This window comes from Schistocerca nitens, chromosome 7, assembly GCF_023898315.1.
Source record: "Schistocerca nitens isolate TAMUIC-IGC-003100 chromosome 7, iqSchNite1.1, whole genome shotgun sequence".
NCBI classification, from domain to species: domain Eukaryota; kingdom Metazoa; phylum Arthropoda; class Insecta; order Orthoptera; family Acrididae; genus Schistocerca; species Schistocerca nitens.
The window spans coordinates 188,971,557-188,990,659 of record NC_064620.1 but is presented as its reverse complement, the minus strand read 5'-3'; the positions used below and the strand labels follow the sequence as shown (position 1 = coordinate 188,990,659).

Below are 19,103 nucleotides of genomic sequence, written 5' to 3'. Positions count from 1 at the left end.
AATTCAATCAGTCTACAACAGAGATTGTTTACAAAACACTTGTGTGGTGACCCATCCTATACTACTGCTCAAGAATGTGGAAACTTTACGAGAGATATTGAAAGCATACAAAGAAGAGCAGCACGAATGTTCATGAATTTAAGAAATCATTCTTCCTACACTCCATACACAAAAGCGAAGTACCCTCTGCTATGCATTTCACACTAGTTTGCACAGAATAATGTAGACATACATAGTTTTTCTAGGCTTATTTCATCAATGTTTCTGCTAAAATAACTCAATTCCAGATTTATAATATTGCAGAAAATGATCACAAAAATGTGGTGCTTAAGTCTACTTAATTATAATCTCTGTTATTATCCAATAACATTCATCATAACATAATTATGGTACCCATTGCTGGATACAGGCCAATTCCAGTCTTCAATATGCACTACACTTTTCAGTTATATAAATCCATTTTGCTTCTGCATGTTTTCTACTATCATCTAGCCACCTGTCACAAGCTTGTCTTCTCAATCCTTTTTGTCTCTGAGAATCCACAAATTATCTCATGGACTACCTAGATGCCTTGTTGTCTACCCTGCCAACGTTTATTTAATTTTCATTACAATCCCAATCAAGTTCCTTCCTTCTCCATTTATTTGTTTTCATTTCTCTCTCAATAATTACCGAGAACCACCTTTCCACTGCTTACTGAGCACCCCTTCCTCTGCCCAATTTTTGTATAGTTTTTTACATCTATCTTAAAGCATACCTAATAATATACACTGCCTGTAAACCTCCCTTTTCAGACACAATGAAAGCTTAGGTTTGTAAATCCTATTTAGTTATCAAACCAACTCTAGATTCTTTCTTACTCTTCTGTTGTCTGTTCACCTTCACCTGCACTAAACACAAACACTGGTTTTATGACTTCCTATTTCAGCCCCGCCACTGGTTTTTCCTAGCCCCCTGAGGCCAGGCCACTTGCAAAAGCACCAGGTCATACACCAGTTCCACTGCAATCATTGCACAACTTTCTGTATTGGTAAGACTACCAACCAGCTGGCTACCAGGATGAATGGCCACAATTAAACTGTAGTCAAGAGCAAAGTGGACCACCATGCAGCATCACTTATTTATTTATTTATTTATTTCATTCGTGTTCTGTAGACCCATTAGCGATAAATCACTTGGGTTTAGAACATGTCATTTACATAGATTTGAGACATTTGTTTATAATAATAGGTTGTACAATGAATAATATATTACATAGAAAACAATATTTACAAGTATTGTTTTTTGTAAAAAGTTACAAATTACATTGAACAGACTTACAATAGATCAAAATCAATTCACATATTCTCATACATAAATTCGTCCAGTGAGTAAATGGTTTTACTTAGAAGGTATTGTTTAAGTTGATCTTTAAAAGTAGGTGGATCAGTAACTGACATTTTCATTGCTTGAGGGAGAGCATTAAATATTTTCATGCAAGAGTAGTGTACTCCTTTTTGTACCATACTTAGATTCTTTTGTTCAAGATGTAGATCAATTTTTTCCATAGTGTCCCTAGTGTCAAAGTTATGATACATGCTATTCATTTCAAAAAGGGAATGGTTTTTACACAAGAAACACATGAGAGAGAAAATGTATTGAGATACTGTTCAGAGTATTCTCAGCCCTTGGAAGAGTTTCCTGCAGGAATGTCTGTAACTGACATCACACAGAATCCTAATGACTCTTATCTGGGCTATGAGGATTTTGTTTGCCTTTGGCTGGTTTCCCCAGAATAAAATTCCGTAGGCCATCAGGGCATGAAAATAACCAAAATAGGCAGCTTTCAAAGTTTTGTAGTCCTGTCTTCCTCAGTTGCGTGTAATATTACGGTATATTGATAATTTTTACTGTTGCAACTGTTGCTGTCAGACGGTCCATAAGTAAAAATTATCAATAAACCGTAATAAGCTTTCAAAGTATTTAAGTCACTGAAGGAAACAATCGGACGAATAGCGTAAATTGCTGAGCTTTGTCTTTTATATAGGTAAGGAATGTGTAAAGACCAGTTTAGATTGCTATTAACAAGTAGACCCAGGAACATTGTTGACTCCAGTTTTGCTAAATTACCATCATTGTCTTTAACATTAATCTCACGTTCGATGTTTTGGCTTGTATGGAATTGAATCAATTGAGTTTTTTCAAAATTTAGTGATAGTCCATTAGAAGTAAACCAGTTAAAGGTCTCCTGAAAAATTGCATTTACAGTGATCTCAAGATCAGTATTTGTTGAATTGTCTACCAGAATTGTCATGTCATCAGTAAACAAAGTAAATTTTACCTTAGCCCTTGTACACATTGGAAGGCCATTTATGAAAATAAGGAAAAGTAGAGGACCCAGAACAGAGCCCTGTGGGACTCCAAATTTTATTGTGCCCCCAAGAAGAGGACATTGGTTCCCCATTAGTGTCATTTACCATTAACTTTCTGTTTCCAGTCCTTTACACAAGAGGCAAGCCACATCCCCGCTTCTCCAGTTAAACCATAAAATTCGGCCTTTCTCAGAAAAATCTCATGTTTCACGCAATCAAACGCATTAGAAAGGTCACAAAAAATTCTAGTTGGAGACATTTTATTATTGATTGATTCAAGAATTGCATTGGTGAAAGAATATATTGCATCTTCTGTTGAGATGTTTTTCTGGAAAAAGAATTGACTTTTATCGAGGATATTGTATTTACTAAGATGTTCAAGAACCCTTCTGTGTACAAGTTTTTCTCGAGAATCTTGGAGAAACAAGGTAAGAGTGAAACAGGACGATAATTGGTTACTTCGTTTCTGTCACCCTGCACAACTGCATATTTAAGTATCAGGGACAATTCCTAGTTTCAGTGATTCATTAAAGATGTGGCACAGGACTTCACAAATGAAAATGTGTGCGTGTTTCAACACTTTGATGGAAATACCATCAATACCAACTGAGGTTTTGTTTTTCATGGTCCTTATTATCTTCTTAATTTCCTCAACAGTGACAGGAGGCATGCTAACCTGGGGTGTTGCACTAAGTCCACTTCTTTGTAAAAGGTTCAGAGCCTCATTTATAGAACCATTACACCCTATTTTATCTGCTGCAGTCAAAAAATGCTTGTTGAAAATTTTTGCAACAATTTCACGTTGATCAATGATATTCCCATTATGTCTAACTTCAATATTTTCTGCATAGTTTGAGTAACTACCAGTTTCTCTTTTAATAATACCCCACATGGTTTTTATTTTGTTGCCAGAATTATATATTTCTGATTTGATGAACATACTTTGTGCCTTTATCAGAACTTCATTTAAGATCTGGCAGTACATTTTATAATGAGATCTTATTTCAGGATCATTTGTATTTCTGAGAGAAACATAAAGCAGTATTTTAGTCCTACATGATGTTTTTATTCCTTTTGTGAGCCACTGTTTGCTGGTATGGCTCTGGTACTTGTTCTTTGCAGTTCTTAGAAGGAAGACAGTTTCAAAATGGCACATAAATTCCTTTATAAATAGGTTCAATCTGTCATTGACTTTCAGCACTCTATAAATTGGACTCCAGTCAATGAGTTGAAGATAACTGTTGAAGATCGTGAGATTTTCGTTATTAATTACCCTAAATGACCTTTTACAGACTTTGTCCTTCTTGTGTGGGCATATATCATTGATAGTTAGCAATTGGCCGTCATGGTCTGAAAGACCATTTAGGACTTGTTTTACTGTTGCATTGGTGTTTCTATTCTCATCAATGAAAATATTATCCATAAGACTTGAACAGTAGTTCATAATCCTTGTGGGGAAGTCTACCATGGGTGTGAGGTTGTATGTGTTCATTATATGTAGCAGGTCAACTCTACTACTATCATAATCTAGAAAGTTAATGTTAAAGTCTCCTAAGACGAGAGTATTTTTATTTTTTGAATATATATGGGATAGAAGAGATTCAAGTTGCTTAAAGAGCATACATTGCTTCCCTGAGCTCTAGAGATCTATACATTATATTCTTTTTTACATATATTACTACACCACCCTTCTGCACACTGTTTTTACAAAAGTGAGAGGCAATATGATAGCCATCTAGATTCAGCATATTGATACCCTCCTTTACATGGTGTTCGGTAAAACAAAGGATATCAGCATTAGCAGTAGTATTACTGTCACTAATATTAATTGTCAACAGTTCTAGTTTACTTCTTAGCCCCCTTATATTTTGATGGAAAATACACAGTTTGTCACATTTAGTATTGACTTTGAGGAAGTTAGTTGCTAGGTTTCAAGATGGGTGAGTTTTTGCACACGCTCATTAGATAATTGATCTTTTGCTGAGTGTCATTTCTGACTGACTTACCTAAGCCATGGTTTTCCCCTTTTTGTTGTGAAACCATAAAAAATCTTGATTTAGTAGAGCAGGTTTTCTAGGCCTCAAGCTCCTCTTTTGATTGTAGACTGCTGCAGGCTTTGGTGACACTACAGTAGCTTTGATGGAGAACTGTGATCTAGTTGTTGATCCTGCTGCAGTTAATGTTCATGTTACCGGTGCTGTAGTTGCAGTAGCTGGAGTTAATGACACTTCCACTGTTGACGGGACAGTTGATGTAGTAGAAACTGATCTTGACAAATCATCTATGTGATTTCTTTACTTGAATTGTTTCTCAATTTATACGAAGTCACTGCAGTTGTACCACTCTGTGATTCTAGATTGTGCTCCACCATAATTACTGCTATTGGTGGATATTGTGATTCATTGCACTGATTTAGGTTTTCCAGTATTAAGTCACACAATCTATATTTGCCACTGCTGTTCCTGTGCATGCCATGTGTTGTGAAGTCTTCTCTTAGACTGGCAGCTTTAAGAAAGCTCATATTGCAGAACAGTTTGCACATTTTCTCAATTTTACGATTTATAATTCCTATTTCTTTATTTACACGAGATGTTTTTGTTAGGTGATGTCGCTCAGGAATACTAACAATAGTTATTTTGAGTGCTGGCACACACTAGCATTTTCTTCAGATGTCTTATTGCATGTTTCTCTTCATTTTTGTAAACATAATTTGCTCCAGCTATTATTATAAATGAGTTATTTGAACCCGAGTCTTTGTATTTGTGGATATCATTTGTAACAACATGTAGAGGTGCACCTGGTTTCACTAGACCCATAACATTTACCTTTTCCATGTTTTCTTTCAGTGTTTCAGCTAGTCCTCTTCCATGACTGTCTGAGAATAAGTAAATATTTTCTCGATTTACTTTCCGATTTTCAGCCATGTCATTTTCCCCCAGCAATAAAGTGTTCACCTTATCACCACATTTGTTCCTAATATATAATCTAGTAGTACTTTTTTTGCAGCCAGAATGAGTGAAATGTTTCTCATTGAGACTTTTTGCTGTAAGGTATTCATCAGAATTCGCAATGACTTTCTCTTTCTGCACTACAGTACTGTCTGGTAATACCTGATATCTATTACTTAATTTGATATTAAAATTATCTGTAGAAACTTTCGCCTGATGTGCCTTTTAAGTGTGTAGGACATGTATGCCAACTAGCTCTGCAGATGATGATGAAATTGATGAAATGTATGATGAGATAAAAGAAATTATTCAGATAGTGAAGGGAGACGAAAATTTAATAGTCATGGGTGATTTGACAGTAGGAAAAGGAAGAGAAGGAAATTTAGTAAGTGAATATGGGTTGGGGCTAAGAAATGAAAGAGGAATCCACCTGGTAGAATTTTGCACAGAGCATAACTTAATCATAGCTAACACTTGGTTCAAGAATCATGAAAGAAGGTTGTATACATGGAAGAACCCTGGAGATACTAGAAGGTTTCAGATATATTATATAATGGTAAGACAGAGATTTAGGAACCAGGTTTTAAATTGTAAGACATTTCCAGGGGCAGATGTGGACTCTGACCACAATCTATTGGTTATGAACTGTAGATTAAAACTGAAGAAACTGCAAAAAGGTGGGAATTTAAAGAGATGGGACCTTGATAAACCGAAAGAACCAGAGGTTGTACAGAGTTTCAGGGAGAGCATAAGGGAAGAATTGATAGAAATGGGGAAAAGAAATACAGTAGAAGAAGAATGAGTAGATTTGAGGAATGAAATAGTGAAGGCAGCAGACGATCAAGTAGGTAAAAAGACGAGGGCTAGTAGAAATCCTTGGGTAACAGAAGAAATACTGAATTTAATTGATGAAAGCAGAAAATACAAAAATGCAGTAAGTGAAGCAGGCAAAAAGGAATACAAATGTCTCAAAAATGAGATTGACATGAAGTGCAAAATGGCTAAGCAGGGATGGCTAGAGGACAAATGTAAGGATGTAGAGGCTTATCTCATGAGAGGTAAGATAGATACTGCCTACAGGAAAATTAGAGACCTTTGGAGAAAAGAGAACCACTTGCATGAATATCAAGAGCTCAGATGGAAACCCAGTTCTAAGCAAAGAAGGGAAAGCAGAAAGGTGGAAGGAGTATATAGAGGGTCTATACAGGGGCGTGTACTTGAGGACAATATTATGGAAATGGAAGAGGCTGTAGATGAAGATGAAATGGGAGATACGATAACAGCGTGAAGAGTTTGACAGAGCACTGAAAGACCTAAGTCAAAAGAAGGCCCCAGGAGTAGACAACATTCCATTAGAACTACTGACAGCCTTGGGAGAGCCAGTCCTGACAAAACTCTACCATCTGGTGAGCAAAATGTATGAGACAGGCGAAATTCCCTCAGACTTCAAGAAGAATATAATAATTCCAATCCCAAAGAAAGCAGGTGTTGACAGATGTCAGAATTACCGAACTATCAGTTTAATAAGTCACAGCTGCAAAATACTAGTGCGAATTCTTTACAGACGAATGGAAAAACTGGTAGAAGCCGACCTTGGGGAAGAACAGTTTGGATTCTGTAGAAATGTTGGAACACATGAGGCAATACTGACCCTACGACTTATATTAGAAGAAAGATTAAGGAAAGATCAAACCTACGTTTCTAGCATTTGTAGACTTAGAAAAAGTTTTTGACAATGTTGACTGGAATACTCTCTTTCAAATTCTAAAGGTGGTAGGGGTAACTATACAGGGAATGAAAGGCTATTTACAATTTGTACAGAAAGCAGAGGGCAGTTATAAGAGTCGAGGAACATAAAAGGGAAGCAGTGGTTGTGAAGGGAGTGAGACAGGGTTGTAGCCTATCCCCAATGTTATTCAATCTGTATATTGAGCAAGCAAAGTTTGGAGTAGGTATTAAAATCTATGGAGAAGAAATAAAAACTTTGAGGTTCGCCGATGACATTGTAATTCTGTCAGAGACAGCAAAGGACTTGGAAGAGCAGTTGTATGGAATGGACAGTGTCTTGAAAGGAGGGTATAAGATGAACATCAACAAAAGCAAAACGAGGATAATGGAATGTAGTCAAATTGAGTCGGGTGATACTGAGGTAATTAGGTTAGGAAATGAGACACTTAAAGTAGTAAATGAGTTTAGCTATTTGGGGAGCTAAATAACTGATGATGGTCGAATTAGAGAGGATATAAAATGTAGACTGGCAATGGCAAGGAAAGCGTTTCTGAAGAAGAAAAATTTGTTAACATCGAGTATAGATTTAAATGTCAGGAAGTTGTTTCTGAAAGTATTTGTATGGAGTGTAGCCATGTATGGAAGTGAAACATGGATGATAAATAGTTTAGACAAGAAGAGAATAGAAGCTTTCGAAATGTGGTGCTACAGAAGAATGCTGAAGATTAGATGGGTAGATCACATAACTAATGAGGAGGTATTGAATAGACTTGGGGAGAAGAAGAGCTTGTGGCACAACTTGACTAGAAGAAGGGATCGGTTGGTAGGACATGTTCTGAGACGTCGAGGGATCACCAATTTAGTATTGGAGGGCAGCGTGGAGGGTAAAAATCATAGAGGGAGACCAAGAGATGAATACACTAAGCAGATTCATAAGGATGTAGGCTGCAGTAGTTACTGGGAGATGAAGAAGCTTGCACAGGATAGAGTAGCATGGAGAGTTGCATCAAACCAGTCCCAGGACTGAAGACCACAACAATAACAACAATAACAACAACAACCTACAATAACCTACTGTTTCCCCATCCTTCTCCTAACAGTTTCTGCACCTTCTGTCTTATGACTTCCTCCCAACTCATGTCCCCTCACACTCATTAGTCTCACTCTCTGCCAATGGACTTACCAGTCTTTTCCCCTCTCTGCTCCTCTCTTTTCCTCCTCTGCCCCACCCCCACCCACATCCCTTCCCCCACAGCTGCCCAATGCTGGCCAAACCTTGTCCTGATAAATATACTGTAGTCCCTACACACTATGCCATTCAATACTCCTCTCCTCCCCTACTCATAGTCTGCTATCCCTCCTCCTGTCCCACTCCCAACAGCTGCCTTTGTTCAACACAACAGCTGCAGTCTGTCTAAAGCAGCCAGAGATACCAGCCATGTGTGCATGATGTAAGCCGGCTTGTGTGAATGTATGTGTGTGTTCTTTTTTTTTCCGAAGAAGGCTTTGGCTGAAAGCTTAGTGTGTAACAGTCTTTTCATTATGTCTGTCTGCAGCTCAACATGTCATCATTACATTGAGTAGCAATCTATCCTTTTCATAATTTTTGACACACAAGAAAACTAGTTTTGAACATTTTTTGAACTAGTATAATGAGGTTAAAATTATAAACTGAACCTAAATTCTAGTCTTTACAAGATTTCAAAAAGGGCTGATATGTATTGAAACAACTACTTACTCTGAATTCTCTGTCGATTCTATCAAACCTCTGGGAGTCTTCTGGTAGCTGATTACGAATATCTTCTGACCCTATAAATATTGATTCAAGGTGGGTCCATGTACGTTGTACCTCAAACCAAATTGAAATAACTTGATCAGCATTCGAAAGTTTCGTCCGCCAGTCTGACACCTCTTCCAGGAAATAAGCAATGTACTTGGAACCCATTAGATTTTGCAGCTGCACCTAAAAAGTTGAAAGGAAGTTGGAATCAGCATGTAAAAAAATTACCACTGATGGTATGGGTTGACAAGAGAAGAAAACAAATGCATAAGAATAATATTTCTAGACTCTTTCCAATACATCTACAAAATGCAGTTATTTAACACATATCACAGGAACATAGAGTATCAACCAGTTAGAAATGTGGTGTCACTGCCAGACACCACACTTGCTAGGTGGTAGCCTTTAAATCGGCCGCGGTCCGGTAGTATACGTCAGACCCGCGTGTCGCCACTGTCAGTGATTGCAGACCGAGCGCCGCCACACGGCAGGTCTAGAGAGACTTCCTAGCACTCGCCCCAGTTGTACAACCGACTTTGCTAGTGATGGTTCACTGACAAAATACGCTCTCATTTGCCGAGATGATAATTTAGCATAGCCTTCAGCTACGTCATTTGCTACGATCTAGCAAGGCGCCATTATCAGTTACTATTGATATTGTGAATCATGTACCGTCAAGACCGACGTTCATTATTAATGGCTTAGTCCATTTTTTCTAAATTCTAATTTCCTTGTCATGTTCCAGACCTCACGCCAGCCTGCGTGAGCTAAAACGCGTGCATTTCGGCCTCCTTTAGTAAAACGGTGTTGGCTCTCCTGCCAACCACAACAAGAAACAATATAGCTAGAGCTTTCAGTATCAGATTATTTCCCATTTGAAATACCCATATCTGGTCGACTTAGCCTAGATTTGAGCCTTCCTCTCCTGAATGAGACTTAAGTATGTTAAATGCTGTGGTACCTTTCCCGGCAATAAATTATTAAAATGAAACAGTATTTCCCATTATGTTCCTATTCTAGGAACATAATTAGGCTTTAGTATCTAGAATCATTTCAGGAAGAAACTATCATGTACTGATGGATGCAAAGACTGCCAAAACATACAACAACAAAGCTGGGTGGTGCAGTTATCAACTACATGGTCACTGCATTGCATATTTTGAGCTACATAGAATGACTTCTACTTGTACATGACTGCTCTGCAATTCACTCTTAAGGGCCTGGCAGAGGGTTCACTGTTCCACTCTCAAATAGTACATGGGAAAAATAAACCCTTGAATCTGTCCATACAAGCTCTGATTTCTTTATTTTATCATGATGAGGAACCAGTACAGGACAGGATAGAAAAATCAAGACTGCAGTGGTATGGACACATGAAGAGAATGGATGAAGGAAGAATTCCAAAGAGGATGTTTGATCTGCAACTGGAGGGGAAAGGCCCAGAGGAAGACCAAGAGATAGATGGGTGAAGGGAGTGAAGGAATGTGTGACGAGAAGAGGAGAGAACTGGACGAAGGTGGAAGAGGGGGAATGGTGGAAAGACAGAACACGATGGAGAGGCTTGTGTTCCCGACAGACCCAGCCAGTGGCTGGAAACTGTCCAAGATGATCATCATCATCATGATGATCACTTCTTCCTATACAGGTTGGTGCCAATAAAATATTTTCTCTTGTCAATAGCACTCATTACTTTGTGTGAATAAAGAGTTAATTGAGCTTCACAAGAATAATATTTTCTGTGCTGACTGGGTCAGTAGACCATTTTCTTTGTGGTGATCCATAATGTCCACACACAGTGTATGTTCCAAAACACTACTGCAAACTGCCATCATGGACATGGGTCTGTAATTCATTGAACTGCTCCTATTTCCTGTCTTGAGTATTTGTGTGATGTGTACAACTTTACAGTCTTCAGGTACAGATCTTTTGTTGAGCATGTGGTTATAGTCTTTATGACTGATAAGTATGGAGATATTCTTTCAGCAGGCTCTGAAAGAAATCTAACTCGGATACAATCTGAACTGGAAAACTTGCCTTTATTAAGTAACTGGCAAACCCAGCAATGCTCTGCAATTGTTAAATATGTAGCAGATTTGGATATACGTCTTGATCCCCTTCTACCCCCTCTTTCTGTACATCTCCTCCAGTCCCTCCTCTCTCTGTCCATTTCCTTCACCCCCTAACACTCTCCACTTCCTCCTTCCCCCACTCACTGTCCATCCACTCCCTTCTGTCCACCTATTCTCCTCCCCCCCCCCCCCCCCATTTCCATCTGATGTTTATCCTTGTTTATTATTATTGCCAAGGAAACCTTGATTATAAGTAGGAATTGAAGCCACTTCAGACTGATGGGTAAATGGTTGGGATCATTTGTACATGGTGTATGGGAGACCCCTCCTGATGTTAGACCTGTGAGAATAGTAGCCTCAATGACAGTATATCACATAGTTTTCATCTGCTAAAATAAGTAGGAACACAAAGTTTTGGGAAATTTGGATTCTGCAGTAGTATTCTTATCATAAGCCAGTAAGCCATAAATACAGCTATCCTGTTTTCTGCTAAAACTGACTTGAGGAAACAGCACATAGTGGTCTATAAACATTTTGTTTGAAATTACATGTAAGGAGAAAGAATATATATGAAAGAATAAAATTGTCTAATGGTTTGAATGCCCTGCTATCAAAGTTAAAATTGTATGAAAGAAAACGAAACTGCACAGTTTCATGGCACTGCATAACAAAGAATTTTCTTTCTCACACTCAGTTTTAATAGAAAACATGTACATTGTTGTTTAAGAAATTAACAGCTTATGACTGTCTGACTGTTTATTAGAGTATCATGTAAATAAGCTGGTCGAGAACTTATTGAGATTTTTGCTAACAACATTTCCTCATTATACATTACTATGTCTTGTAAAAATCTGAAGTAAATTGGTCAAGAACTTTTAGAAATTTTTGCTGAGTATTGTGTAAAAATCTGAAGTAAATTGCTCCAGAACTTTTCGATGTTTTTGGTACCTATAGACAATGACTTGTCTTTATATAGTAACTAGCTTACCTGGCAATGCTTCACAATTGCTAAATATCTATGGGAATTGGATATATATCATAATCCGCCCCACCTCTCTGTTCATCTCCTCCTCCGCCTATCCCTCTCCACCTCCTCCTCCTCCTCCTCTTATCTTTTTCTATCCATATCCTTCTTCCCCCTTTCTATATCAATTTCTTTCATCCCTTTCTCTGTCTACATTCCCCCCACCCCCCCACCCCCCTATCCTGAGCATTATTTATTGTTATTGCCAATCAAACCTTGATTTGGAATTTAAGTTGCTTAAAATGAATAGTTAAATTGATTGAAATCATAAGTATATGGGCTGAGAGACCTCTCCTCCTGCTGCATCTGAGTGGATTGTTGCTTCAGTGATACTATTTTTAATCTGCAAAAGAGTCAGGCTATTCAGATTCTATAGCAGTATTCTAATCATAAACTGACTGTGAGAAAGAAAATGAAACTGCACATTTTCACAGCACAGTATAACAAGATTTTTGTCAGGCTTGTCTGACGTTTGGCATTACCCCTATAGGCCTCACACTTAAAGTTCCCATCTCTGGCTGTAACCCTTTTTTCCATCAGTCCCTATACGAGTTCCAAACTGAACAATCCATAGCCCTCACCCAACTAATCCTTCACCTACACATCAACTCAGCGAATGAACACACCCGTCAACTCCTATCCCTAATCAAAGTCCTCAATCTTTCCTCTCCCACATCCACACCTGCTGTTCAGAGCATCCTCCTACAGGCCAACTGCAAATTAGAACAGCATGCCACCCTCTACCTCAAAAAACTATCCAATCTCCTGGGGAAAGGCACGTCACTCACCCTCCACAACCTTTCCAACAAACCTCAACCTCCTCTCATTGCTCACAGACCCAGTCTCTCCCATTTACTCAATCTCCCACTTCCAGCTCCACTCCCCCCAAAACCTCAAAATTCTAATCAACACAATCTGGAACCATAACACCCCAATTCAGTAGTTAACCTTTCCTCCAAACCTCTCTCCCAATCCAAAACCTCTGTCCTATCCAAAGGCCTCACCTTCAGCCCTACTCCCAGATTCAACCAAACAGCCCTCGTCAAAGATTTACTGTCCTACACTTGTAGTCTCTGCTGGAAATATCACTTTGCCATGAAGAAAAATAATCCTAATCCTACTCCTAATGATGCAACTCCCCAAGACACTATCCAAATTAACCCTGCCTGGAACAGTTCCGTCCTCCGTCACAGCAAGACCCACCTCCTCTTCTTCAAAATCACCCTCTCCAAACCTTCCAGGAATTTCTCACTTCCAGCCTTGCCTCTCAATCTTTCTTGAAAAACCTTAAGCCTACTCCCAACATCACCACAGCTAAATCCCAGGCTATCCGTGATCTGAAGGCTGACCGATCCATTGTCATTCTTCCGGCTGACAAGGGTTCCACGACCATGGTACTTGATCATCGGGAGTATGTGGCTGAGGGACTGCGTCAGCTTTCAGACAACACTACATACAAAGTTTGCCAAGGTAATCCCATTCCTGATGTCCAGGCGGAGCTTCAAGGAATCCTCAGAACCTTAGGCCCCCTACTAAACCTTTCACCTGACTCCATCAACCTCCTGACCCCACTGACACCCCTACCTTCTACCTACTTCCTAAAATTCACAAACCCAAACATCCCGGCCGCCCCATTGTTGCTGGTTACCAAGCCCCCACAGAACGTATCTCTGCCTACGTAGATCAACACCTTCAACCCATTACATGCAGTCTCCCATCCTTCATCAAAGACAACAACCACTTTCTCGAACGCCTGGAATCCTTACCCAATCTGTTACCCCCGGAAACCATCCTTGTAACCACTGATGCCACCTCCTTATACACAAATATCCCACACATCCAGGGCCTTGCTGCGATGGAGCACTTCCTTTCACGCCGATCACCTGCTACCCTACCTAAAACCTCTTTCCTCATTACCTTGGCCAGCTTCATCCTGACCCACAACTTCTTCACTTTTGAAGGCCAGACATACCAACAATTAAAGGGAACAGCCATGGGTACCAGGATGGCCCCCTCGTACGCCAACCTATTTATGGGTCACTTAGAGGAAGCCTTCTTGGTTACCCAAGCCTACCAACCCAAAGTTTGGTACAGATTTATTGATGACATCTTCATCATCTGGGCTCACAGTGAAGAAGAACTCCAGAATTTCCTCTCCAACCTCAAATCCTTTGTTTCCATCAGATTCACCTGGTCCACTCCAAATCCCATGCCACTTTCCTTGACGTTGACATCCATCTGTCCAATGGCCATCTTCACACATCCATCCACATCAAACCCACTAACAAGCAACAGTTCCGAAATTATGGCAGCTGCCACCCATTCCATATCAAACAGTCCCTTCCCTACAACTTAGGTCTTCGTGGCAAACAAATATGCTCCAGTCTTGAATCCTTGAACCATTACACCAATAACCTGAAAAGAGCTTTCGCATCCCGCAACTACCCTACCGACCTGGTACAGAAGCAAGTAGCTAGAGCCACTTCCTCATCCCCTCAAACCCAGAACCTCCCAGAGAAGAACCCCAAAAGTGCTCCACTTGTGACAGGATACTTTCCGGGACTGGATCACTCTGAATGTGGCTCTCCAGCAGGGATATGACTTCCTCAAATCCTGCCCTGAAATGAGATCCATCCTTCATTAAATCCTTCCCACTCCACCAAGAGTGTCTTTCTACTGTCCACCTAACCTTCGTAGCCTCTTGGTTCATCCCTATGAAATCCCCAAACCACCTTCCCTACCCTCTGGCTCCTACCCTTGTAACTGCCCCCGGTGTAAGACCTGTCCCATGCACCCTCCCACCACCACCCACTCCAGTCCTGTAACCCGGAAGGTGTACACGATCAAAGGCAGAGCCACGTGTGAAAGCACCCACGTGATTTACCAACTGACCTGCCTACACTGTGAAGCTTTCTATGTGGGAATGACCAGCGACAAACTGTCCATTCGCATGAATGGACACAGGCAGACAGTGTTTGTTGGTAATGAGAATCACCCTGTGGCTAAACATGCCTTGGTGCACGGCCACCACATCTTGGCACGGTGTTACACCGTCCGGGTTATCTGGATACTTCCCACTAACACCAAGCTATCAGAACTCCGGAGATGGGAACTTGCCCTTCAGTATATCCTCTCTTCTCGTTATCCGCCAGGCCTCAATCTCCGCTAATTTCAATTTGCCGCCACTCATACCTCACCTGTCTTTCAACAACATCTTTGCCTCTGTACTTCCATCTCGATTGACATCTCTGCCTAAACTCTTTGCCTTTACAAATGTCTGCTTGTGTCTGTGTATGTGCGGATGTATATGTGTGTGTGTGCGCGAGTGTATACCTGTTGTTTTTTCCCCCTAGGGTAAGTCTTTCCGCTCCCGGGATTGGAATGACTCCTTACCCTCTCCCTTAAAACCCATATCCTTTCGTCTTTCCCTCTCTTTCCCTCTTTCCTGATGAAGCAACCTTGGGTTGCAAAAGCTTGAAATTTGTGTGTGGTTTTTATGGTCTCTATTAACATACCAACGCTTTCTCGTTTGGTAAGTTACAGCATCTTTTTTTGTGAACAGTATTAAACAACAATTTGTCTTTATGGTGGTAGTATAAATATATTAGAAAAATATGTAGCCTATGTCTGTTTGAAAGTTTATTATAGCATTGAGTAAAAAGTTTGAACTAAAAAGGTCAAGAACTTTTCAAGATTTTTGCTAATAATGTTGCTCTTTTATATACTTCATAAATACTTATACACTACATACATAAAAATATGTATCCTATGTCAGCCTGAATGTTTATTAGAGAAGTGTGTAAAAATTAGAAAAGTATGTAGCCTGTGTATGTCCAAATGTTTATTAGAGTATCATGTAAAAATATGAAGTAATTCAGTCAAGAACTTTCCAGCATTTTTGCTAAAATGTAACACAATGGCAGAAGACAGGAAGGTGGATGTTGTGTATTGGGATGACCACCAATCAGCTGTCCACAATGATGAATGGCCACAACCGAACTGTTGCCAAGAACAAACTCAGCCACCCAAAAGCACAACATGCTGCTGATCACAGTATGCTACAGAGCACAATATGCTCAATTTCAATGGCTGCTTCACAACCCACGCCATCTCTGCCCTTCCCTCCACCACCAGCTTCTCTGAACCACACAGATGGAAGTTATCCTTACAACACATCCTCTGCTCCCATAATCTCCATGGCCTCAAACTCAGCATGTAACCCACTACACCTGTAATCTACAACCGGCAGTTTGCCCTTCCTCTGTCCTGTCACCCCCTCCCATTTCAGGTTTCCATCTGCTGCTTCCCATTGGCCAATAAAATCATGCATGGCTCTTATATGTGTCACCCCTCTCATCCGCATTCCTAGCCAGCAAACCGGCTGCTTCCCTCTGAGCCACTCACCCCCAGTCAGTCCCTCTCCCTGTTTCCGGTCTCCTTCCCCTCTACCTACTCATCGGTCATCAAAACCGGCCCACCTGTTAAAAAACAGGATTGTAACTGTTAGTCCAGCCGGCACCATGTAGGGGCTTAGGTGCATGTGTATATATGTGTGTATTTTTTACTCCAGCTCATCAAAAGATAACTCCAAATGCTAGTACATTTTGTTTCTTTTGAGTGTGACTGCTGACAATGCAACAGTTCTGCTTTTCAGTGTTAACAAACTATCTGCTGCATTTTCTAATTATGCTGCATTTTCTTCTGTACAGTATGCTGTTTACTTTTTGTATTATACAGTGCTTTGTGTCAATATATCTCAGTATTATGCAGTCAAAATAGTGTACTGAAAGTATTAAAATTTGTAAAGGAAATTATTTAGAGCCATTTGTTGAATATTATAGGACAATAAAGAAACTGAGTGAGTAATATGATGGTTCCACCCATCAAAAAGGCTAAAAACCATTTACAAAACATCAAATGGCATTTTGTGTGTCAGTGCAAGAGAAAGAGAGAGAGAGAGAGAGAGAGAGAGAGAAGGGGTGGGTGGCACCACCAATTAAAACTTTCACATAGTTAAGTGTAAAGCCAACAGTATCAAATCTACAGTGGAGAACAATTGCAAATAATTTTTCTTGTATTAATTATAATTTTTATCTCAAATGTTTATGCTTGTAATATTACACAGACAAATGGACCAACTTAATAGCAAGATGCACAACTTATTATGGGTTACAGAGGATCACTTGAGGTAACAGAAAAGAAAATGAAAATATGGAATTAATATTGAAGTTAACAGTCAGTAAATATTGAAGCTAACATTAAGTAATTGCTTAGATATCAAGTACTGTCAAATTCTCCATGAAAAAGAAAGAACAAAAAGGGAGATGATGTAAATATATTACCTGGTTGTCCTCCAGTGTTTCAATAAGCTCTTCGCTGGCCCGAAGTAAGGTGCAGCCTGTTCGTGGATGGACTTCACGTTCAAATTCCATTGTTGACCATGTTGCATGTAATTCTTTGAGTACCTTCTCCATTGACATTTCCTTGACAGATTTGTCAACTATATTCTTTACCTCCTCCTCATATTTGTGAAGATTCAGTGCCAACAAGTCAGCAAGTGTCGTTGAAGCATCCATATGGAACTTGACCTGCTCAATATGCATGTAAATTAGTGCAGGATAACATTGTCATTTTTATATTACACTGTTAAGCTATTCATGCCACAAGATACACCTTTATTTAATATACACTGAAATAAAAGGGATAGTAAAAGTTTTAACTATTACCTCAAGAAAATAATTGTAGATATGTCTACAGTCTTTGTACAGAATGAAATCCTTATGCATTTAGCAGAGCCAAAATAAAATGGCATAACAGTAGAGTATTCTGTGCTTATTTGTTTAATGCATTTGAAGTGGGACAGTGCCGCAACAATCCATGCTGAGTTGGTGGAAGTGTACAATAACAATGCACCGTCATATAACACAGTAGTTAGCTGGTGCAGTTACTTCCAATGTGGTAAAACAAGTCTGAACAATGAAGAACATAGTGGAAGGCCATATCACTGGGGAGGGCTGAGAATTGCAAGAGAAATGGACACCCTGGTGTTCAAAGACTGACGTGGAAAAGTGGAAAAGTGAAAATCAGTAATGGATTAGTTTTCAAAATTTCACAAAAAATTTTGAATGTGACAAAAACTGCCACCTACTCGGTTCCATAACTGTTTCCACAAAATTAAAAAGTGTGCCAAACTAAGGCAGCAAAAGCAATGTTGCAGTTGTGTCAGGCCAGTCCAGATGACTTGTTTAGTAGCCTAATCATTGTGGAGAAGTGCTGGGTGTAGCAATGTACTCCCTAACAAAGGTGCAAAGAAAGCAATGGAAACAAATGGCTTCAACACTGCCATAAAGGGTGAAGAACCAACAATCACTGGGCAGGTGATGCTGAGTGTTTTTTTGGGTGGCCCTAACAGACTTCTTCTAAGGGGAAAACTGTCATAGGAACATAATACCAAAATCTCTAGATAAGGTCACAGGAAGCTGCCACGATGGAGCATCATGGGTAGCTACCCAAAGAAATTTTATTTTCTCCAGAATATTTGCCAAGCACATTCCTACCACATCACAGTCACATATGATGCTTCTCTGGGTGTCAAATCTTGAACTACAGACTGAGGTGACAAAAGTCATGAGTTACTTCCTACTATCATGTCAAACCTACTTTTGCCCAGTTTAGTGCAGCAACTCAATGTGTCATGGACTCAACAAGTCGCTGTAAGTTTGAGACGGGCTGCATCTGTAGCTGTCCACAGTTGTGAAAGCATTGCCTGTGCAGGATTTTGTCCAGTTACTGATCTCTCGATTATGTCCCATAAATGACTGATACTTTCGTGTTGGGTGATCTCGGTAGATAAATCATTCAAATTGTCCAGAATGTTCTTCAAATCAATCATGAACAACTGTGGTCCCCTGACATGGCACAATGTCATTCATAAAAATCCCACTGTTGTTTAGGAACATGAAGCCTGTGTATGGCCATAAATGGTCTCCAAGTACCTGAACATAACTGTTTCTAGTCAATGATTAGTTCAGTTGGACCAGAGGACCCAGTCCAATCCATGTAAAAACAGCCTACACCATTATGAGCCATCAAAAAAAAAATGGTTCAAATGGCTCTGAGCACTATGGGACTTAACTTCTAAGGTCATCAGTCCCCTAGAACTTAGAACTACTTAAACCTAACTAACCTAAGGACATCACACAC

At 39.7% G+C, this 19,103-nt stretch overlaps 1 protein-coding gene across 1 annotated transcript in view; it reads right to left on the bottom strand.

The window, feature by feature from the left end:
- LOC126195528 (dynein beta chain, ciliary-like) overlaps nucleotides 1-19,103 on the bottom strand; it is a 930,907-nt gene that overhangs the window by 435,881 nt on the left and 475,923 nt on the right. The window contains exons 31-33 of the mRNA XM_049934154.1: nucleotides 17,898-17,914; nucleotides 17,243-17,491; nucleotides 8,766-8,990 (exon numbers count right to left, since the gene is read on the bottom strand). Of these exons, the coding sequence (XP_049790111.1) occupies nucleotides 8,766-8,990; nucleotides 17,243-17,491; nucleotides 17,898-17,914 (491 nt within the window). The remainder of the gene's footprint in view (nucleotides 1-8,765; nucleotides 8,991-17,242; nucleotides 17,492-17,897; nucleotides 17,915-19,103) is intronic.